Raw genomic sequence first — 22565 nt, 5'->3', positions numbered from 1 at the left:
TTCATGGTTTAATGTAATAATTTTTCTAGAAATGCTTTCTAATATGCAAGGCAGGTTGAACAATGTCTGCTAAGGTTTTTGTATAGGCATGTGTGTTGAACAAGCTTCGTTCTTTCAAATAAAACAATTTGGCATATCCATCATATTTATTACGGATTTTTCGCAAAAGAAGAATAAAAAGTAAATTAGCTTTTTAAATATGGAAAAGTTTGAGTTTCGATATCGATTAAGAAATGTTACTAACAGTGCGTATATTAAATAACAGAAGTCAAAGACGTCGTTGCTATCTTGACGCACACTAATCTAGTACTTAAGGTATATGTGCGGCAATCGACGGTATATTTCCGAGTTAAGTATGAAAAACTAGTTGGCCACACTGACCGGATTCTGAAAGGGAATATCTTATATATTTTTTGTGTAGCGTGAATATATTTCGAATAAACCGATCACAATGACTGCCTGGAGAGCTGCCGGAATTACGTAAGCATTGTATAAGTGCCTGCCGCACCAGCTGTGTTGTGGCAGCGTTCTCATGCAACTAAAAACACATTTGCTGCCCGATTACATAACAAAATTAATCCAAATATTACCGATTGCAGCTACATCCAATACTCCAACATCGCCGCTCGCATTTTGCGCGAGTCCTTGAAGACGGGACTGCGTGCGGATGCCGCCAAGCGCGACGCGAGCCATGTGAAGTTCACTCCCTGGGCAAACGGCAAGCCAGCTCGTACGTATCATAGCACTTTAGGCGGCCAAATAGCAGGCATTATATAAATTAACTCCGGATAATTGGAAATCCAAGGGGAAACCGTCATCAATGAGTTATTCAGAATGTTTCGAAGTCATCCACAAGTGGTTTCCACACGATATTCTACCCAAAAGTTTCGGAAAAAAGCACCGTTTCGAAACGACAATGTGAAAAATACCGAAAATTGAACGGTTCACTCGTGTTCCCACTTTACTCCGAAAATGTTGCCAATTTAAAGGCGTAATGTCGCGCGTATAAACTGTTCCCATTAAAAGACATTCGTATATTAGTGCATATATCATATATATTTTGATATATTTGCACTCAGTTTAAATCCTGATCATCAAAATTGAAGCGTTCAACTCATCCACACAAATTCTAACTTTAAATTCAAAATTTTCTTAACTGTTTGGAATATTGAAACAAAATCTGGCAAAATTGCTCACAAACTACACTTAAAGACCATTCTTTAAAGACAAACGCTCCATTGATTAATAGAAGTTCAATTTATGTTTCATATTGCGTCATATTTGAATATATTTTTCAGATGAAAGGGCTTAAGTGTTCCGCCGTCAAATTAATAATTTAAAAACTGGCGTAAGTGCCTGCCGCGGCAGACAAAACCCAAATTATCCCAGCGTTCACATTAAACTCAACGACAGTTTATGTATCTAACTTTGTTCCCAAAGTTTCTAACTACGCTTACGAGCTGATCTGCATGCAAATGCGATGTGTTTATATATTAATATAATATAATTAATATACATATATATCCCAAAGTGCCCGCCCCAAAAGTTTACAAACGACCAACTATTAACTATCTCTTTGTGATGAAAAACTATTATCCAAAGCGAATGCTGATTATTGCCATTTTTTCTGTCCGCAGAGCGTCAAACCCAATCGGAATCCTAGATGCTTTTCAGTGGCTCCTCGAGAATGATTCGCAACAACTGAGATCCGCCTAAGCTGCAATGTTGTAAAATCATGAAAAACAAATAAAATTAAATAAATGTAATTTATTTAAACACGATGACTTTAATTGTTCTTAAATGTGGCATTTACTTGGGCGTTCCGTTGAGAGATCGCGACCGATGAAACGGATTTCTAGCAAAAGATCAAAGATTCAAATATAGACTCAATAGAATATTGTATTTTTTGAAAAGAACTATTGGTCCGGTTTACCAGAAGCCTTTTAATTGGGAGCAGTGATAGGTTTCTTGCTATAATTTTGTCAACGCATATTTGTATAGAATGATTTTATACACATAATGCTGAACCAATTGAATTGTTACTTATATTTTGCGCTTTAAATATACACATATAGACATTATTTATGTTAATTATTATCCAGTTAGTTTATATTTTAATTTAAATATATATATATATATTTTTAAGGTAGAGTATTTTGGATTATCCTTCAAAAATTATCGATTTACTACCACTAAGACCGATTAAATTGCTACCGAAGTGCTATTTCAATTGCAGCATGTTTATTTTTGTGTTGATGATGTCGTGTACTGTTTTCTATGTCATCGGGTGCGATCCTTCAATGGTTGGCGAGATTGCATTTCCCATCTTAGATCATAAGTCCTTTAGAATGGCACTCTTTGCGTTTTTCAACTTATCGAGGCGTTTCAACAAATGGTTGTTGGACGTTTCAGCTTCCTCCAACTTCTCCAACAGTTCCCGGTGCTACGAAATGGAATAACTAGATCATAAACTGCTCATTTCGATTGGCATTCGAACCACTCACCTCGCGTTGCAGCTTGCGGCGCTCCAGCTTCAGCTCAGCCTCCGCCTTTTCGGCGGCTTCTGCGGTGCTCTTGTATCGGATTACTTGAGTTTCGGAGCGCGCTAGGCTCGACTGTAGGTTGGCGATTTCCTGTTCCGCCTTTTGCAGCTTATATTTATGGTCTGAAATGATTTTGTTTGTTTCCCCTGTCGGATAGTATAAGAAGAAGGAAGGGCTCGTAATATAGTACAAATTTGTTGCAGCTCTATAGTGCCAAACTGCAATATTTATATACAATTTATTGTTTAAAAAAACTGAAGATATATGGAGATACACAAAAGTGCGAGAGAATGTGGCCGATCAATGCGATCGGAAATATAAATGATATATATATATATATATTGCTTTAAGCCATGTTATCAAATAATGAAAACTACAAATAATAATTTAGCAAATCGTTCAAGTTTGAGCAAGAATCGGTTAGTTATAAAAAGGATAATCACTGTGGCGCACTTTACATGCTGAAAGTTTAGTTGGCATTAAGTAAGTATGGTACACGTACGTTGGGCCTCGTAATCATTCTCATCGCCGAAGGAACCTTGCGAAAGACTGCGGCGTCCGGAAATTCCATCACTTTTATACTCGTCAAGTTGTTCGTGAAGCTTTTGCACCTCCGCCAGCAGCCGCTGCTTCTCGTCACTGAACTTTTTAAGTCTAACGTCTGCAAAGAACTCGAACTGTTGTGAAGTGATCTCATCCAGGTGCAAATGGGGAATATTCACCTAAAGAACCCTGCACGGAGGCCAGCACCTTGGCATTCTCGACACTCACAAGAGCTCGCTTGGCATCGCTGCCATCGGCATTTTCAACTGCTACGATTAGAAGGCCCTGTTCGGCGATCAACGAGTCGCGCTCGTTCAACTGCCCTTGTACTAGCTTAAGCTCGAGATTGGCGCGATCCAGGTTGCGTTTGAGCGCATTGCAGTCACGCATCTTCTCCTTGAACTCGCGCTGTAGTTGTGCATACGACTCTTCCATTATTTCGCATTTGTCCTTCAGTAGCTTAACTTCGTAGGCCTGCGAGGCGCGATCGTTGTCCAACTGGGCGTTCGTTATCATGGCTTTGCGAAACCGCTCCTCAACATCCTGAAAGCAGAACCACTTGAATCACATCGAAGTGATGGCTGCGATGTCAGCACCCACCTTAAGCTCGTGCTTGAAGTCGCGAAAACTTCTGCCCTCCTCCTCCACGGAGTCCTCACTGCTGCGGCGGGATGCTGATGCACGGGTCACGTTTAACAGTCCGCCGTAGGCGATGCGCACGGGATGCGCCGACAGGGTTTCGCTGCCCACTGCCGTGGAGTTTTGCATGTCGAAGACCCGATCGGCGGTGATCTCCTGCTCTTTCTGCTGCCGCTCCAGCTCCCTCATGCGAATCTCGCGGGCTTCGGCGCGCGCCTGTCGACGCGCAGCAAGTCGCGCTTCCGCCTGAAAAGAACGAATTCAGTTTCATTTGAATTACTTATGCGACCATTGTGGCTTTAATGTCCTTGTGTTTACCGAGCACGTACAAATTGCAGTTGTTAGTAACAATTTTAATATTTACATTTAATGCTATGTTTTGGGATGTAAAATACACACCTCTTTCGTAATTTGATCCAGCGCATTGTCTTCGGCATTGATTCGCATGTTGTTCCGTCGCCGACCTGTGGTGCTGATGCTTTCCATTGAATCTGTGCTCTATTTAACTATATTTTATATATTAATCGCAAGCGATCGCACGCTAAAAAGAATCAACTTGTTAGTTTCAAGTCTATAAGATGGCAATAAAGTTTAGTTTCGATTTGAACCCATTGAAAGTGATAACAAGGATCATATTGCGATCATTCCAAAGGAAAGTCTATCAAATATAATAGTTTAGAGATTGCAGAGACAGCATTTATAGTGCTGCTCTTTCGGTTTCCAGCTCGTTGAAACCGCCTACAATGAAACCCCCTAAACATTTTGGAATGTCCTAATTGATGATCGTGTGTGGTATGATAATGGATACCTTATCATCGGAACGCACTTTGTTATCTAGCAGAGCCGACTCACTTATATAAAAACCGGTGTATATATAGTCCCATTGTCACCAAGCAAGCGAACATGCAGACAAAATGCGTATCAGATGTTGAAAATAAAGTAAACTTTTTTTTGCATTGCGCTGCATATTGGTTTTTTCTTTTTAACTTTTACAAATTCCCCATCGACACTTGGCAATTTGGTGGCACAGATGCAAGGAAACTAGTTTATCTCCTGTTTATAAATAGGACGTATCAGTCCGTCGTTCCCGGTGAATATGTTTTTATCCACTATTTATATTTGTAAAACAAAAAAACCGTCTGCATTGCAGTTTTAATTTTAATGGGAGCGGCGTTACACACATCTGTTTTTCCAAGTTTTCACGTACGTATCTTTCGGGGACTGTGTGCAGCACACATTAAAAAGTTTAGGTTGCGCCCCCACTAGACTTTAGGTATTTACACAAAGGTGACAAAATCTATAAATTAATTAAGCACACATACACATAAAAAATTTTAAGAGACACCTTAAGCGAAAGAACAATCACAATTAATCATAATAGAGGTGGTCGATAAATCGATCTATCGATACAAATCATAAGTGCTAGGGCCATCCGATGTGCTTTTTCCACCGCGCACAGCTGACATTTATCTAAGCAATGCTTTCTATTGTGCCATACATACATTCTCCATAATGACATCTACATTTTTAAGGCTGATTTTAAAATGCACATACAATACAATTTGTCTGTCGCATAGTTTAACTGTCAAATGAGAAAATATTTTAAATACCAGTGGGAAAAACGGCATCTAAGGAGTGACTGTGATGAGTGACATCACCAACAGTTATCGTTATCGATAGGCGACGTGTGCACACAACTTACCATCCATGTGGCATCGTTGTGTTGTTGTTATTAATCAGCGGAGCAACAAAAGTCAAAATTTGGAAACATGTCCGAGCTAAATATGGAGCTGAAAAAACTCAGGGAGCTGGTAAGCGAATAGCTGATAATTTACGCCAACATTTTGACATGACATGCCGGCTTTAAAGGAACTGAAGACCCAAGGCCTTGCCGCCAGAATACAAACTGCCAAAAGTGGTGAACAGTTGGACGTCGATCTTGTTCAGCTTCAAATTGAAAATAAGAAGCTGAAGAACCGCCTGTTCATCCTAAAGAAGGTGAGTTTATGGCCCCCAATGTGTTTCAGCTTAAGAATTTCATGTCTTTTATTTCCCTGTCAGTCCATTGCTGAGGAATCAAATGCCGGCGGCGGCGCCGCCGCGAAGCCCAAGGAATCTTCTTCGATCACCGAACACCTGGAAAGCGTCTTCGGCCAGGCGATTGCATCAGCTTTTCCGGAATTCAGAGATACGCCTGTTATAATTGCACCAGTTAACAGTACGTCTGCGAAATTCGGCGACTATCAGTGCAACAATGCCATGGGATTGTCCAAGAAACTGAAAGAGAAGGGCATTAATAAAGCACCACGTGATATTGCAACCGAGTTGAAAGGACACTGCCCAGCATCGCCAATCATTGAAAAGCTGGAAATTGCCGGAGCTGGTTTCGTAAACGTTTTCCTTAGCAAGTGAGTGACATAAGTACACGAAGTCCATTTTAAACTTTAAAAATGTTAATTTTTGCAGAGATTATGCATCTTCAGCCCTAAGCAATCTATTGCGTAATGGTGTCACGCCTCCAGAAGTGATCAAAAAGCGAGTCCTGGTCGACTTCTCATCGCCCAACATTGCCAAACAGATGCATGTCGGTCACTTGCGGTCCACGATCATTGGCGAGTCGTTGTGCCGCCTACTGGAGTTCCTGCAGCACGATGTGATCCGCATAAACCACCTGGGTGACTGGGGAACGCAGTTTGGCATGCTGATTGCCCATTTGGAAGATCGATTCCCCAACTACCTAAATGAAAGCCCTCCGATCAGTGATCTGCAATTGTTCTACAAGGAATCCAAGAAGCGGTAAGACTTCTAAAATTGCGAACTAATTACGATGTGCTCGAGGTAAATAATACTTCCCTGCAGATTCGATGAAGATGAGGAGTTCAAAAAGCGTGCCTACAGTCGAGTGGTTTCATTGCAGAAAGGTGTTCCGAACTCCATTAAGGCCTGGGAGCTAATTTGCAATGTGTCGCGGAAGGAGTTCCAAACGATCTACGAGCGATTAGATATTAGCGTCAAGGAACGGGGTGAATCGTTTTACCAATCACGAATGCTGTCCGTTGTGGAATACTTGCGTGGCAAGGGGCTGCTGGAAGTAGATGAAGGACGCGAGATCATGTGGCCAGACGATACGAAAACTGGCATACCTCTGACAATCGTGAAATCGGATGGCGGCTTTACGTATGACACCTCTGACATGGCAGCCATTCGCCATCGCTTGGAGGAGGAGCTTTGCGATTGGATCATCTATGTGGTCGACTCCGGGCAAAGCACGCATTTCAACACCATATTCAAAGCTGCTGAACGATCTGCCATCCTGAATCCACTCAGCCATCGTGTTGACCACGTACAGTTTGGCGTCGTTCTGGGTGAGGATGGCAAGAAGTTTAAGACTCGATCAGGTGATACGGTTAAGCTGGCCGATTTGCTGGATGAGGGAATGAAGCGATCCCTGCAGCAATTGGAGAGTCGTGGCCGCGATAAGGTCCTCACGCCACAGGAACTGAAGGACGCCCAAGAGTCGCTGGCATATGGATGCATTAAGTATTCGGACTTATGTCACAATCGGATCAGCGACTATATATTTTCGTTTGACAAGATGCTTGAGGATCGCGGCAACACTGCGGTGTACTTACTTTACACCTATACACGTATTTGCTCCATTGCACGAAACTCTGGCGAAGATTTCACCAATTTGCCCGAAATACTGAAGAAGACCAACATTGTGTTGGCCCACGAAAAGGAATGGAAGCTGGCAAAGACTCTACTGAAACTCCACGACATACTCATCAAGTGCTCCAAGGAACTCTTCCTGCACTTCCTGTGCGAGTTTTGCTTCGAGGTGTGCACAGTGTTCACCGAATTCTATGACTCTTGTTATTGCATCGAAAAGAACAAACAAGGCGATATTATCGCGGTCAATCATAGCCGGATTCTAATGTGCGAGGCAACTGCGGCTGTGTTGCGCCAATGCTTTTATATACTAGGCCTTAAACCAGTTTCGAAAATGTAAAAAGTTCTACTACTGACATCATGTGTACACGAATAAAATGAAACATTTTATAAAAGAAAAATGATATACCTTCAAAAGATTTGGTAGTTTTATTTTCATATTGGGTTTATCTTTAAAATTACACCATATTTTGCCAAAAGCTTAACAGTGCCAAACTATTTGAAAGTTATCATCCATCCGTTCACTTTTATAGTAATTGTAACCGTCAATGCCACGAACGACAATGTTGCATAACTAGGGGCTACCCAAGGCTTTGCAAGCGGAGGTGCGCTTTAATGGATCGGTATTCAGCATGGGCATTAGGAAATCCACGAATTCCGTGGCTTTGCGAGTCGTCCATCCTTTGCATCTGATTAGCAAATTGGTCAGTTTAGTGGGCCTCAGGCTTTCTCTGTTGGATAGTTCGCCGTTGGTCCTGAAGAAATTCGGCGATTGCGGATAAGATATCTCGGTATGTGACCACAGTACTCGACGATTTTTGCTAGATGGGCCTCATCCTTACCGTCTTTGCCCCGTTTCGACTGGGTATCGAATAGATAGGTCTTGGTGGCCAGCTCCCACAACAGACAGGCCACGCTCCAGATGTCGACGGTCTCGGAATATCCGGCGACGCAAATCCGGCGATTTATTGGCATCCATAATTTATTGCCCCGAATTGCATTTCTCGGAATTCGCTTCGGCCGTTGCCGATATGAAAAACTCGGTGGCGGATCGTCAGAACGCCCAATCCTCCTGCGCCGGACTCTTCATTGCCGCCCATTTTGGATTCCATTATCCCGGCACCTGGGTCCACGTCGATATGGCCACGCCCGTTCATTGTGGGGAGCGTGCCACTTGATACGGCCTTGCCCTGTGGCTGACCCTCTTTGGCGGGCACAATGACTCCAATCTGCGATGGATTGGAACAAAGGGGCCAAACACGGTCAGCAACAGGGCAACGCCTTATCCTGTGGCACGCTCCCCAATAAACGTTCGTGGCCATATCGACGTGCACCCAGGCGCCGGGATAATCGAAGTCAAGATGGGCGACAACGGAGAGACCAGCGCAGGAGCCGCCCTTGAAGCGCTGTTGCCGCGATTAACTCAGCCTGCCTTTTCCTGTGCCACGTGCCTGACTGGATTAACATGCATTTCGATCATTTTCTTTGCCCAATTGGGATCCGGCATTCAATTGGGGAATTTTTGATGCAAAATGTGGAATAAATACCGTATATGGAAGAGTCAATGACGATCTCAATCGGCATTCAATTCTGGCATTCTTCTTGGTCTGGCCACGTCCACTGGCCCGCATCCGATTGTCCTGTGTGCTAAGCTCCTTCTCATCCAAATTCTTGATAATGCCCAGCACATGGTGCAAGAAGAGCTCCGGACTCTTTAAGCACAGGCTTATCTTGTCGCATTCGTATACCATGTCCTTCATTTCGGGCAACTTGGCATTGCGCACCGTCTGGCAATCGCTATTGTTCATCATCTTAAGACCGTCGAACCCAAAGGGAATGCAGGGTAAGTTATCGGAGACGGCCATGGCGGCGGTGATCGGTTCGATGAGGCCACGTTCGGCCAGATGCAGCAGATCCTCGATGCCCTGCCTGCGGAGCAACCGGCGATGATTCCTGAAGAACGATAAAGCCTTCTTGGTCTTTGTCTGCATCCGTCTCTTGGCCGTCTTGGTCATCTTGGAGCTACTGTTCATACGTTTTGAGATGTGTCTGCGTTAGGCTGTTATTATACGAGTATAGTTAACATACCAAGGATTTGCTTTCCCTCGTTGGCCTCCAAATATATATAAATTCAATTGCCTTCCTGGCCTCGGTCCGAAGGATCCCCTCGTTGGACGCCAGCAGCACGTTCTCCGGCTTCAGATCGGTGTGAATGACCCTGCACTCGTCGTGCAGAAAGTGTAGGCCCGTGAGCAGGAAGGTATAGATTCCATCGCCAAAAGGTGCTTCAAATTGTGATACTGCTTACCTTATAGATTCAGTTTTTATTGTTGGGACTTGGTTTTCCGCTTGATATATACAAAAAAAAAGAAAAAGTTAGGAGCAAATCCTAAAGGTGTTGTTTCTGGAACACAACGAGTGTAAATGTCAAAAATAGTATTGAAAAAGAACAAAGTTAAATCATCGCCTACTTAAAAATAGTATTGCATAAGAACCTATCGCCTACTCATTATCCAGCACTTAAACAGGATACTAGATATAGTATTTTTTTTAAATTTCTCTAATGCCTCTTTTAAATTAGGATATAGCTTATTAATAAATCAATATTAACAAGAGAGAATGCTATAGTCGAGTTCCACGTCTATCAGATAGCCGTTACTCAGCACTCAGCTAGTGTGAATGCGAACGCGAAATTTAAATGACTGGATTAACATGCATTTCGACCATTTTCTTTGCCCAATTGGGATCCGGCATTCAATTGGGGAATTTTTGATGCAAAATGTGGAATAAATACCGTATATGGAAGAGTCAATGACGATCTCAATCGGCATTCAATTCTGGCATTCTTCTTGGTCTGGCCACGTCCACTGGTCTGCATCCGATTGTCCCGTGTGCTAAGCTCCTTCTCATCCAAATTCTCGATAATGCCCGGCACATGTCGCAAGAAGAGCTCCGGACTCTTTAAACACAGGCTTATCTTGTCGCATTCGTATACCATGTCCTTCATTTCGGGCAACTTAGCATTGCGCACCGTCTGGCAATCGCTATCGTTCATCATCTTAAGACCGTCGAACCCAAAGGGAATGTAGGGTAAGTTATCGGAGACGGCCATGGCGGCGGTGATCGGTTCGATGAGGCCACGTTCGGCCAGATGCAGCAAGGAAGGATCCCCTCGTTGGACGCCAGCAGCACGTTCTCCGGCTTCAGATCGGTGTGTATGACCCTGCACTCGTCGTGCAGAAAGTGTAGGCCCGTGAGCACCTGCTGGGCAATTGCTTGATATTGCAGATGGGAAAGCCTTTGTCAGTTCATCTTTCGATGACCTTTAGCAGATTGTCACCGAGAACCTCTAGGACCAGGCAAACGTGGGTTCCGTTCGGTCCCTTGACTGGAAAGGCACAACCATATCTATATCCATATCCAAATCCATATCCAAATCCATATCCAAATCCATATCCAAATCCATATCCATATCCACATCCATCGGCATATTGGAGTGTTGCGTTGATGCGTTTGCCATTTGAGCCTCGCCACACGATTCCATCGGGCTGGGACTCGTATCCTGGAAGACCTTCTCCGAAACCCTGCTGAGTCCTGCCTTACTTTCTTTGGCCACTTTCTTTGGACTGCATTTGTACCTGATTGATTTGGTTTAAATGTTCTTATTAGTTTTTCTCGTTTGGGGAAATTTTCAGTTCGAAATACGAGTACGAGTACGTGTATGTGGGGTAGTAGTTATTTCACTTGAATGTTATCAACCAAATGTTTGAAATGTCGAACCGAAACAACGAATTGGAAAAGACAACTGCCTTCGATGAACTAAAATAAATGGATGGGGCTCATCGACAATGTTGTTCGATAATCTACGCAAAGCTTGCTTTTCTAAAAGTTGGAAAATTTTAACTTTTTTTTTTTTTTTTGAACCGAAAAATTTGATTGTGATTGAGGTTGTGTGAGTGCGCGATACCAAATTTGTATAAACGTAGAAAAGGCTAATTTTCTTTACTTTAGTAAAATATTTTCAACGGTTTAATTTTGTTTCCTTTTCGGAGCTGTTTCCTCGGTGCTGGCCAAATGTTAACTGTTCTATTTACTGATACGAAAGTCTCAAAACACAAAATGTTGTTTTCAAGGCTCACTTGATCAGAAAATTTTCACACGCAGAGATAGCTAAGTTTTTTAGCATTTAAATAAATATAATTATATTTATTTAGATTTATATTACAGCTCCATACATACCAGATATTCACTCAGATTGACATTTTCTTTGGGGATTCCCTTTTAAGCCAGATACATATATAATAGTTAATAGTGTGATGATTTTCATTTACATCCATCCTGCGCATTGGATCGTTGTGGGAATCTGATGGGCTGCAATCATTCAGCACACCATGCAGCGGATGTAGCAGGATATGACGCTGCATAGTGTCCAGCGATCGGCGATCGTTACACAAACCGCATCCTGCGCAGTTACTTTTTAAGAGACAAAGTGAGGGAATGAAGCGATCCCTGCAGCAATTGGAGAGTCGTGGCCGCGATAAGGTCCTCACGCCACAGGAACTGAAGGACGCCCAAGAGTCGCTGGCATATGGATGCATTAAGTATTCGGACTTATGTCACAATCGGATCAGCGACTATATATTTTCGTTTGACAAGATGCTTGAGGATCGCGGCAACACTGCGGTGTACTTACTTTACACCTATACACGTATTTGCTCCATTGCACGAAACTCTGGCGAAGATTTCACCAATTTGCCCGAAATACTGAAGAAGACCAACATTGTGTTGGCCCACGAAAAGGAATGGAAGCTGGCAAAGACTCTACTGAAACTCCACGACATACTCATCAAGTGCTCCAAGGAACTCTTCCTGCACTTCCTGTGCGAGTTTTGCTTCGAGGTGTGCACAGTGTTCACCGAATTCTATGACTCTTGTTATTGCATCGAAAAGAACAAACAAGGCGATATTATCGCGGTCAATCATAGCCGGATTCTAATGTGCGAGGCAACTGCGGCTGTGTTGCGCCAATGCTTTTATATACTAGGCCTTAAACCAGTTTCGAAAATGTAAAAAGTTCTACTACTGACATCATGTGTACACGAATAAAATGAAACATTTTATAAAAGAAAAATGATATACCTTCAAAAGATTTGGTAGTTTTATTTTCATATTGGGTTTATCTTTAAAATTACACCATATTTTGCCAAAAGCTTAACAGTGCCAAACTATTTGAAAGTTATCATCCATCCGTTCACTTTTATAGTAATTGTAACCGTCAATGCCACGAACGACAATGTTGCATAACTAGGGGCTACCCAAGGCTTTGCAAGCGGAGGTGCGCTTCAATGGATCGGTATTCAGCATGGGCATTAGGAAATCCACGAATTCCGTGGCTTTGCGAGTCGTCCATCCTTTGCATCTGATTAGCAAATTGGTCAGTTTAGTGGGCCTCAGGCTTTCTCTGTTGGATAGTTCGTCCTGAAGAAGGTCCTGAAGAAATTCGGCGATTGCGGATAAGATATCTCGGTATGTGACCACAGTACTCGACGATTTTTGCTAGATGGGCCTCATCCTTACCGTCTTTGCCCCGTTTCGACTGGGTATCGAATAGATAGGTCTTGGTGGCCAGCTCCCACAACAGACAGGCCACGCTCCAGATGTCGACGGTCTCGGAATATCCGGCGACGCAAATCCGGCGATTTATTGGCATCCATAATTTATTGCCCCGAATTGCATTTCTCGGAATTCGCTTCGGCCGTTGCCGATATGAAAAACTCGGTGGCGGATCGTCAGAACGCCCAATCCTCCTGCGCCGGCCTCTTCATTGCCGCCCTTCTTGGCTTCGATTATCCCGTAACCTGGGTCCACGTCGATATGGCCACGCCCGTTCATTGTGGGGAGCGTGCCACTTGATACGGCCTTGCCCTGTGGCTGACCCTCTTTGGCGGGCACAATGACTCCAATCTGCGATGGATTGGAGCAAAGGGGCCAAACACGGTCAGCAACAGGGCAACGCCTTATCCTGTGGCACGCTCCCCAATAAACGTTCGTGGCCATATCGACGTGCACCCAGGCGCCGGGATAATCGAAGTCAAGATGGGCAACAACGGAGAGACCAGCGCAGGAGCCGCCCTTGCAGCCTGATTGGATTAACATGCATTTCGATCATTTTCTTTGCCCAATTGGGATCCGGCATTCAATTGGGGAATTTTTGATGCAAAATGTGGAATAAATACCGTATATGGAAGAGTCAATGACGATCTCAATCGGCATTCAATTCTGGCATTCTTCTTGGTCTGGGCACGTCCACTGGCCCGCATCCGATTGTCCTGTGTGCTAAGCTCCTTCTCATCCAAATTCTCGATAATGCCCAGAACATGTCGCAAGAAGAGCTCCGGACTCTTTAAACACAGGCTTATCTTGTCGCATTCGTATACCATGTCCTTCATTTCGGGCAACTTAGCATTGCGCACCGTCTGGCAATCGCTATCGTTCATCATCTTAAGACCGTCGAACCCAAAGGGAATGCAGGGTAAGTTATCGGAGACGGCCATGGCGGCGGTGATCGGTTCGATGAGGCCACGTTCGGCCAGATGCAGCAGATCCTCGATGCCCTGCCTGCGGAGCAACCGGCGATGATTCCTGAAGAACGATAAAGCCTTCTTGGTCTTTGTCTGCATCCGTCTCTTGGCCGTCTTGGTCATCTTGGAGTTCATACGTTTTGAGATGTGTCTGCGTTAGGCTGTTATTATACGAGTATAGTTAACATACCAAGGATTTGCTTTCCCTCGTTGGCCTCCAAATATACTTCAATTGCCTTCCTGGCCTCGGTCCGAAGGATCCCCTCGTTGGACGCCAGCAGCACGTTCTCCGGCTTCAGATCGGTGTGAATGACCCTGCACTCGTCGTGCAGAAAGTGTAGGCCCGTGAGCAGGAAGGTATAGATTCCATCGCAGAAAGGTGCTTCAAATTGTGATACTGCTTACCCTATAGATTCAGTTTTTATTGTTGGGACTTGGTTTTCCGCTTGATATATACAAAAAAAAACGAAAATGTTAGGAGCAAATCCTAAAGGTGTTGTTTCTGGAACACAACGAGTGTAAATGTCAAAAATAGTATTGAAAAAGAACAAAGTTAAATCATCGCCTACTTAAAAATAGTATTGCATAAGAACCTATCGCCTACTCATTATCCAGCACTTAAACAGGATACTAGATATAAATTTTTTTTTTTAATTTCTTTAATGCCTCTTTTAAATTAGGATATAGCTTATTAATAAATCAATATTAACAAGAGACAACGGCGACAATCTTGGCGGGGTTTTGGGCGGTTTTAGGGCGTTAGAGTGGGCGTTGCAAAAAGTATTTACATTTGGCTTGGGCTTACAGTGTGACCGTTGATTAAACATGAAAAGGGTACAGATTCTAAGAGAAGCATTCAAAAAGCACTGTTTCCAGTTCAACATTCTGCGCCTGCACTGTACTAATTTACATATAAAAAAGGGGGAATAATATAGTCGAGTTCCCCGTCTAGATACCCGTTACACTACTCTACGAGTAGCGGGTAAAATAACTTTACTTTCCAAATAGAATTGCTCTAAAAAAAATGTTTCCAATTGGAGATTATATCCAGTTGGATCAATCGATAACACCTGTTACCCACACGTATGTATTGACCCAAAAACTTATCGGCAAAATATAAATAAAGCGGATATAATAAAAGAAATTTGTTGTCCCTAACAAAGTTATATTACATTTACTGAAATAATAACCACATTTGAATACTATTATCGTGCAATACAAATATCGATTCGAATGATTAATGTGGTATCGATGTTTTTTCACTCCACGCAATTGCATATTTGCCGTATATATCGGCATTAATTGTATAACTTTCACACCTCTACCTTGTCTTGCAGTCAGTATTTAGTCAAACAAAAAAATAAACTACATTTGTTAGAGCTTGATAAGAGCTCAGTTTGTCTTCAGTGTGTGTGCCCGTCATCTAGCAACAAACCGACGTGATTATTTCGAGTATGATAGTAACTTAGCGTACATCTTTGTTAAATTGCAGTAAGCATACGGGCTCCAAATATCTTTCGATTCATTGGGAAAAAATGTAAAGTGCCAAAGTGAGTGTGTGTGTGCGCTTGCAAATGCAATATATACATATAAATCTTGTTTATTTGATGTAAAAGCATCCGATTAATTTACCGTTTATCTAATTATGTTCTTGTTTATGTGGCATATTGCGGTACTGCAAGTGTGCGCGCTCATGTGTGAGTGTGTGTGCGCGAGTGCTGCTGTGTGCGTGTGAATTGGGAATTACCGCTACTCAATTGGATGTATATACACAGAATTTCGTTCATTTCCTGGCATTGTCCCATTGTTATCAGGCGCAAAACAGTGACATTTAAATTCGATTTTCGTTTTTCATGCACATCGCACACACAGGGGGAGGAAAAAACAAGAGCAAAATTGCCGTACATGTATTAGTCAGTGACTAATTGTTCAAAGCGCAACTCAACATGGCTGACTTTTTCTGTGGTGAGCAGCGATTTTTGATGATAATGCTGCCTCTTTTCTTTTCAAACTCTCTCTCAATTCGCTCGCTCTCTCTCTCTCTCTCTCCCTCGCTCACCTCAAATAAAATAAAGTGCTGGTAATTTTCCCGTCGACACGGCAAGTGCAAAAACGAAAAAAAATACCGATACAAAGGATTAATCGTAGAAAATAAATTCGTCTATATATTTTCTTGCACAAAAGCGATTGGGCATACAATAAGAGACTCGGTGTTTTATTTTAAGGGCGTTTACATCCATATGTACATACATATAGGCCTTTATCTTTCATTTTTTCATCCGGTGACGCTGTCACTTTCTATCAACAATAAAATAACGCCCACAATTGGATTTTTCCTCATTCTTGCCGCATCAGTGCTGTCCATAACTACATGTTTTCGCAAAATCTTTTGTCTTTCGTGCAGCTAAACGTTCCAATGGAAACCGAATCTTAAACCAGAAACCGACTAAACTCGAACACAATTGAACAACAATAAATCATCGAAACAAATCAAATACAAACTGTTACCAAGTGTGCAATTCAAAAAAACATCGTATTGGCATTGTTTTCGCAAAGATACATTTACGTTGTAAAGGTCTGTCAATAACTAGACCTCACTGTAGTAGTAAAGATGACGCAACCACTGCCCATCCGCTTTCAGGAGCATTTACAGGTGAGTAATATTAAATATTTTGGATCTACCATCATTACATATCCACATACGTACAACCCACCAATATGCCACGATTACCTCCGATTATATCCAATCCATAAGCTCCCTACTTTTCTTGTGGAAATTTCACGGTTTCCAGCTCTAATTCAACGTGTAAACAGAAAATATGGGGGCTTAGGTCGAGCTTGTACTATGCTATCTATACCTTCTATTCAAGTCTGTATACAGTGCATTTTCTATGGAACTAGTTATAAACTTAAGCAAAGTATTGCAAAAATCTAATATTAAATGTGGGTCAATCCAGGCCAGTTTAATAATTAATAATGAATGGTTATATTGTGTAGTGAGTGCGTATGCTATGATTTTCGATTTATCAATTAACACACATTTTCAATCTCCACTACGCACAGCTCACAAATGTCGGGATCAACGCCAATTCATTTTCATTCAGCACGCTCACGATGGAATCGGATAAGTTTATTTGCGTGCGAGAGAAGGTGAATGATACCGCCCAAGTGGTCATCATTGACATGAACGATGCCACCAATCCCACGCGGCGTCCCATCTCAGCGGATTCGGCTATCATGAATCCAGCTAGCAAGGTCATTGCGCTCAAAGGTAACTGAAACCGATGGTGTCCAGTCGATCAGAATGTCCGAAGAGGATCAGATTTTAGCTTAAAGTCACGTAGACTTAGTAAACAGGTCCGCTTGATGTGACTACGTGTCTACAATTCTTAAAACCTCAAATAATTAGAAAAGGTTCCTGTTCAGGGACGAAAGGTTTTTTCGGTCGGCTGGGATTATGCATTTTTAAACATGTATAACTTTAGAATATTTTTCTTTTAGCGCAAAAGACGTTGCAGATCTTCAACATTGAGATGAAGTCGAAGATGAAGGCGCATACCATGAACGAGGATGTGGTGTTCTGGAAGTGGATCTCCCTCAATACGCTAGCTCTGGTCACAGAAACGAGTGTGTTCCATTGGTCCATGGAGGGCGATTCGATGCCGCAAAAGATGTTTGACCGGCATTCATCGCTGAACGGGTGTCAAATCATCAACTACCGCTGCAATGCCTCCCAGCAGTGGCTACTCCTGGTCGGCATTTCGGCACTGCCAAGTCGCGTTGCCGGTGCCATGCAGTTGTATTCGGTGGAGCGCAAGGTCTCCCAGGCGATCGAGGGGCATGCGGCCAGCTTTGCCACGTTCAAAATCGATGCCAACAAGGAGCCGACCACGCTGTTCTGCTTTGCAGTGCGTACGGCCACTGGGGGCAAGCTTCATATTATCGAAGTTGGTGCTCCGCCGAGCGGCAATCAGCCGTTTGCCAAGAAGGCTGTCGATGTCTTCTTTCCGCCGGAAGCACAAAATGATTTCCCTGTGGCAATGCAAGTCTCTGCCAAGTACGACACCATCTACTTGATAACCAAGTATGGATACATACATCTGTATGACATGGAGACGGCCACGTGCATATACATGAATCGTATATCGGCCGATACGATCTTTGTTACCGCACCGCATGAGGCAAGTGGCGGCATCATTGGCGTCAATCGCAAGGGACAAGTCCTCTCCGTGACCGTCGACGAGGAGCAGATCATTCCCTACATCAATACCGTTCTGCAGAATCCCGACTTGGCCCTTCGCATGGCCGTGCGCAACAATTTGGCTGGTGCCGAAGATCTCTTTGTGCGAAAGTTCAACAAGCTCTTTACCGCCGGCCAGTATGCCGAGGCGGCTAAAGTTGCTGCCCTGGCGCCCAAGGCCATTCTGCGTACGCCACAGACGATCCAGCGTTTCCAACAGGTGCAGACACCAGCTGGCTCCACGACTCCGCCGCTGCTGCAATACTTTGGCATTCTCCTCGACCAGGGCAAGCTGAACAAGTTCGAGTCTCTGGAGCTGTGCCGTCCCGTCTTGCTGCAGGGCAAGAAGCAGCTGTGCGAGAAGTGGCTGAAGGAGGAGAAGCTGGAGTGCAGCGAGGAGTTGGGTGATCTGGTCAAGGCCTCCGATCTTACACTTGCCCTGTCCATCTATCTACGCGCAAATGTGCCCAACAAGGTGATCCAATGCTTTGCTGAGACTGGGCAGTTCCAGAAGATTGTACTCTACGCCAAGAAGGTCAACTATACGCCCGATTACGTGTTCCTGCTGCGCTCCGTGATGCGAAGCAACCCAGAGCAGGGAGCTGGTTTCGCCTCTATGTTGGTGGCCGAGGAGGAGCCACTGGCGGACATCAATCAGATTGTGGACATCTTCATGGAGCATTCCATGGTGCAGCAGTGCACTGCGTTCCTGCTGGACGCCCTCAAGCATAACCGACCCGCCGAGGGTGCCCTCCAGACGCGCCTGCTGGAAATGAATCTGATGTCTGCTCCGCAGGTGGCCGACGCCATCCTGGGCAACGCTATGTTCACCCACTACGATCGGGCCCACATTGCCCAGCTGTGCGAGAAGGCTGGACTGCTCCAGCGCGCCCTAGAGCACTACACGGATCTGTATGACATTAAGCGGGCCGTTGTGCACACGCACATGCTGAATGCCGAATGGCTGGTCAGTTTCTTTGGCACGCTGTCGGTGGAGGACTCTCTGGAATGTCTGAAGGCAATGCTTACGGCGAATTTGCGCCAGAACTTGCAGATCTGTGTGCAGATTGCCACCAAGTACCACGAACAGCTGACCAACAAGGCACTGATTGACCTGTTCGAAGGTTTCAAGAGCTACGACGGACTGTTCTACTTCCTGAGCAGCATTGTCAACTTCTCACAGGATCCCGAAGTGCACTTCAAATACATTCAGGCGGCCTGCAAGACTAATCAGATCAAGGAGGTGGAGCGTATTTGCCGCGAATCAAACTGCTACAATCCCGAACGGGTGAAGAACTTCTTGAAGGAGGCCAAGCTGACGGATCAGCTACCATTAATTATTGTTTGTGATCGTTTTGATTTCGTGCACGACTTGGTGCTTTACCTGTATCGTAACAATCTGCAGAAGTACATCGAGATCTATGTGCAGAAAGTGAATCCATCCCGCTTGCCAGTTGTAGTGGGTGGGCTTCTTGATGTTGATTGCAGTGAGGACATAATTAAAAATCTAATTCTCGTTGTCAAGGGACAATTCTCAACCGACGAACTGGTCGAGGAGGTCGAGAAGCGCAACCGTCTCAAGCTCCTCCTTCCCTGGCTGGAGTCCCGAGTTCACGAGGGCTGCGTCGAGCCAGCCACCCACAATGCCTTGGCCAAGATCTACATTGACTCGAACAACAATCCCGAGAGATTTCTTAAGGAGAATCAGTACTACGATAGCCGTGTGGTCGGTCGCTACTGCGAGAAGCGGGATCCCCATTTGGCGTGTGTGGCCTACGAGCGTGGATTGTGCGACCGCGAGCTGATCGCCGTTTGTAACGAGAATTCACTGTTCAAGAGCGAAGCACGCTACTTGGTTGGTCGTCGCGACGCCGAACTCTGGGCCGAGGTCCTTTCGGAGAGCAATCCCTACAAGCGTCAGTTGATCGATCAGGTGGTACAGACCGCTTTGTCCGAGACCCAGGATCCCGATGACATCTCGGTGACGGTCAAGGCATTCATGACCGCCGATTTGCCCAATGAGCTGATCGAACTTCTCGAGAAGATTATTCTCGACTCGTCCGTCTTTAGCGACCATCGCAATCTGCAGAACTTGCTTATTCTCACAGCCATTAAGGCTGATCGCACACGAGTCATGGACTACATCAACCGGCTGGAGAACTACGATGCACCGGACATTGCGAACATTGCGATTAGTAATCAGTTGTACGAAGAAGCCTTCGCCATCTTCAAGAAGTTCGATGTGAACACATCGGCCATTCAGGTGCTCATCGATCAAGTGAACAACCTGGAGCGGGCTAACGAGTTCGCCGAGCGGTGCAATGAGCCGGCCGTTTGGTCGCAGCTGGCCAAGGCCCAACTGCAGCAGGGTCTGGTCAAGGAGGCTATCGATTCGTACATCAAGGCTGATGATCCGAGCGCCTACGTCGATGTCGTCGATGTGGCCAGCAAGGTGGAGTCTTGGGATGACCTCGTTCGCTATCTGCAAATGGCACGCAAGAAGGCACGCGAATCTTACATCGAGAGCGAATTGATCTATGCCTATGCGCGCACTGGACGTCTGGCCGATCTGGAGGAGTTCATTTCGGGTCCCAACCATGCCGATATCCAGAAGATTGGCAACCGTTGCTTCAGCGACGGCATGTACGATGCAGCGAAGCTACTGTACAACAATGTGAGCAACTTTGCCCGTCTGGCCATCACTTTGGTCTACCTGAAGGAGTTTCAAGGGGCCGTGGACTCGGCGCGGAAAGCCAACTCAACGCGCACATGGAAGGAGGTGTGCTTCGCCTGCGTGGACGCCGAGGAGTTTAGGCTAGCCCAGATGTGTGGCCTGCACATTGTGGTGCATGCCGATGAGCTGGAGGATCTGATTAACTACTATCAGAACCGGGGATACTTCGATGAATTGATTGCGCTGCTCGAGTCGGCTTTGGGGCTGGAACGTGCGCACATGGGAATGTTCACCGAATTAGCTATACTTTATTCAAAATTCAAACCTTCCAAAATGCGCGAACACTTGGAGCTGTTCTGGTCTCGCGTTAACATTCCAAAAGTCCTGCGTGCCGCTGAATCGGCTCATTTGTGGTCGGAGCTGGTGTTCCTGTACGATAAGTACGAGGAGTACGACAACGCCGTCCTGGCCATGATGGCTCATCCCACGGAGGCGTGGCGCGAGGGGCACTTCAAGGACATTATCACCAAGGTGGCCAACATTGAGCTGTACTACAAGGCCATCGAATTCTATTTGGACTTCAAGCCGCTGCTGTTGAACGACATGCTGCTCGTGCTGGCGCCCAGGATGGATCACACTCGTGCTGTTAGTTACTTCTCCAAAACCGGCTATTTGCCACTCGTCAAGCCTTATCTGCGTTCAGTCCAATCTCTCAATAACAAGGCAATCAACGAAGCCCTGAACGGACTCTTAATCGACGAGGAGGACTACCAGGGTCTGCGCAATTCGATCGATGGATTTGACAACTTTGACAACATTGCGTTGGCACAGAAACTCGAAAAGCACGAACTTACCGAATTCCGTAGGATTGCCGCCTACTTGTATAAGGGTGAGTTAACCATATGCACTTAACCATATTTGCAATTTTCAACTTATACAATATATTTGCATTGCAATTTCAGGAAATAACCGCTGGAAACAGAGCGTTGAGCTCTGCAAAAAGGACAAACTCTACAAGGATGCTATGGAGTACGCCGCCGAATCTTGCAAGCAAGATATTGCCGAGGAGTTGTTGGGTTGGTTCCTAGAACGTGACGCTTACGATTGTTTTGCAGCTTGTCTTTATCAGGTGGGTAGCAGAGTAATAATGAATGTTAATTGGATTTTTGATTTTATTAATATGTATGTGTGAATTTCCAGTGTTACGACTTGCTGCGCCCTGATGTTATCTTGGAGTTGGCCTGGAAACACAAAATCGTTGACTTCGCCATGCCCTATTTGATTCAGGTACATCCATTTGGTTGCATAGCTACTGATGGCATACTAATTTGGTGTATGCTTTTCAGGTTCTGCGTGAATACACAACAAAGGTGGACAAACTGGAGTTGAACGAGGCTCAGCGCGAGAAGGAGGACGATTCCACTGAGCACAAAAACATTATTCAGATGGAGCCGCAACTGATGATCACCGCTGGCCCAGCAATGGGCATTCCTCCACAATATGCACAGAATTATCCACCCGGTGCAGCAACGGTAACGGCGGCAGGCGGACGCAACATGGGCTATCCCTACTTGTAGGACGTGCGCCCGATGATGAGAGCATCAAAACAACTTTAAAAACAAATGTATCAGCATTAAAGGAATACCAATAAAATAAGAAAAATAATCTATTAATTG

General features: G+C 44.7%; 6 protein-coding genes and 1 pseudogene across 11 annotated transcripts; 4 read left to right on the top strand and 3 right to left on the bottom strand.

The window, feature by feature from the left end:
* The first annotated feature begins 358 nt into the window (after nucleotides 1–358).
* On the top strand, nucleotides 359–1770 carry LOC117147683 (protein stunted). Of its 2 annotated transcripts, XM_033314664.1 has the most exons (4): nucleotides 359–480; nucleotides 600–730; nucleotides 1299–1348; nucleotides 1638–1770. In XM_033314664.1, exons 1-3 carry the CDS (start codon nucleotides 452–454, stop codon nucleotides 1310–1312), a joined length of 174 nt encoding a protein of 57 aa, XP_033170555.1. In that variant the 5' UTR covers nucleotides 359–451; the 3' UTR covers nucleotides 1313–1348; nucleotides 1638–1770. The 2 variants fall into 2 exon arrangements, with proteins under 2 accessions (XP_033170555.1, XP_033170554.1); XM_033314663.1 differs by lacking the exon at nucleotides 1299–1348 and having other exon boundaries at nucleotides 362–480; nucleotides 1638–1766.
* A 253-nt stretch (nucleotides 1771–2023) lies between these two features.
* On the bottom strand, nucleotides 2024–5115 carry LOC117147682 (leucine-rich repeat flightless-interacting protein 2). 2 transcript variants are annotated; one of them, XM_033314661.1, is made up of 7 exons: nucleotides 5048–5115; nucleotides 4125–4266; nucleotides 3687–3971; nucleotides 3266–3629; nucleotides 3046–3204; nucleotides 2505–2689; nucleotides 2024–2443 (listed from the first exon to the last, which is right to left on the bottom strand). In XM_033314661.1, exons 2-7 carry the CDS (start codon nucleotides 4209–4211, stop codon nucleotides 2333–2335), a joined length of 1191 nt encoding a protein of 396 aa, XP_033170552.1. In that variant the 5' UTR covers nucleotides 4212–4266; nucleotides 5048–5115; the 3' UTR covers nucleotides 2024–2332. The 2 variants fall into 2 exon arrangements, with proteins under 2 accessions (XP_033170552.1, XP_033170553.1); XM_033314662.1 differs by lacking the exon at nucleotides 5048–5115 and adding an exon at nucleotides 4933–5010.
* A 302-nt stretch (nucleotides 5116–5417) lies between these two features.
* LOC117148537 (probable arginine--tRNA ligase, cytoplasmic) lies at nucleotides 5418–7811 on the top strand. Its single transcript, XM_033315961.1, has 5 exons — nucleotides 5418–5536; nucleotides 5595–5723; nucleotides 5787–6133; nucleotides 6192–6521; nucleotides 6585–7811. Exons 1-5 carry the CDS (start codon nucleotides 5495–5497, stop codon nucleotides 7732–7734), a joined length of 1998 nt encoding a protein of 665 aa, XP_033171852.1. The 5' UTR covers nucleotides 5418–5494; the 3' UTR covers nucleotides 7735–7811.
* Nucleotides 7812–7968: 157 nt separating this feature from the next.
* LOC117147168 lies at nucleotides 7969–10506 on the bottom strand. Its single transcript, XM_033313953.1, has 5 exons — nucleotides 10211–10506; nucleotides 8942–9443; nucleotides 8435–8623; nucleotides 8203–8327; nucleotides 7969–8149 (listed from the first exon to the last, which is right to left on the bottom strand). The coding sequence occupies exons 1-5, from the start codon at nucleotides 10504–10506 to the stop codon at nucleotides 7969–7971; spliced, it is 1293 nt and encodes a 430-aa protein (XP_033169844.1).
* Nucleotides 10507–11891: 1385 nt separating this feature from the next.
* Nucleotides 11892–13564, top strand: LOC117147166 (annotated as a pseudogene).
* LOC117148541 lies at nucleotides 12510–14493 on the bottom strand. Its single transcript, XM_033315973.1, has 2 exons — nucleotides 14166–14493; nucleotides 12510–14105 (listed from the first exon to the last, which is right to left on the bottom strand). The coding sequence occupies exon 2, from the start codon at nucleotides 14096–14098 to the stop codon at nucleotides 13544–13546; it is 555 nt and encodes a 184-aa protein (XP_033171864.1). The 5' UTR covers nucleotides 14099–14105; nucleotides 14166–14493; the 3' UTR covers nucleotides 12510–13543.
* Nucleotides 14494–15275: 782 nt separating this feature from the next.
* Nucleotides 15276–22565, top strand: LOC117148536 (clathrin heavy chain). 4 transcript variants are annotated; one of them, XM_033315956.1, is made up of 7 exons: nucleotides 15276–15427; nucleotides 16380–16628; nucleotides 17039–17246; nucleotides 17477–21778; nucleotides 21852–22018; nucleotides 22090–22176; nucleotides 22236–22565. In XM_033315956.1, exons 2-7 carry the CDS (start codon nucleotides 16587–16589, stop codon nucleotides 22464–22466), a joined length of 5037 nt encoding a protein of 1678 aa, XP_033171847.1. In that variant the 5' UTR covers nucleotides 15276–15427; nucleotides 16380–16586; the 3' UTR covers nucleotides 22467–22565. The 4 variants fall into 4 exon arrangements, with proteins under 4 accessions (XP_033171847.1, XP_033171850.1, XP_033171851.1 ...); XM_033315959.1 differs by having other exon boundaries at nucleotides 15276–15466; XM_033315960.1 differs by lacking the exon at nucleotides 15276–15427 and adding an exon at nucleotides 15487–15525.

This window comes from Drosophila mauritiana, chromosome X (genome assembly GCF_004382145.1).
Source record: "Drosophila mauritiana strain mau12 chromosome X, ASM438214v1, whole genome shotgun sequence".
NCBI lineage: Eukaryota > Metazoa > Arthropoda > Insecta > Diptera > Drosophilidae > Drosophila > Drosophila mauritiana.
The sequence above is the reverse complement of the archived record's forward strand: the minus strand, read 5'-3'. Positions and strand labels throughout refer to the sequence as shown.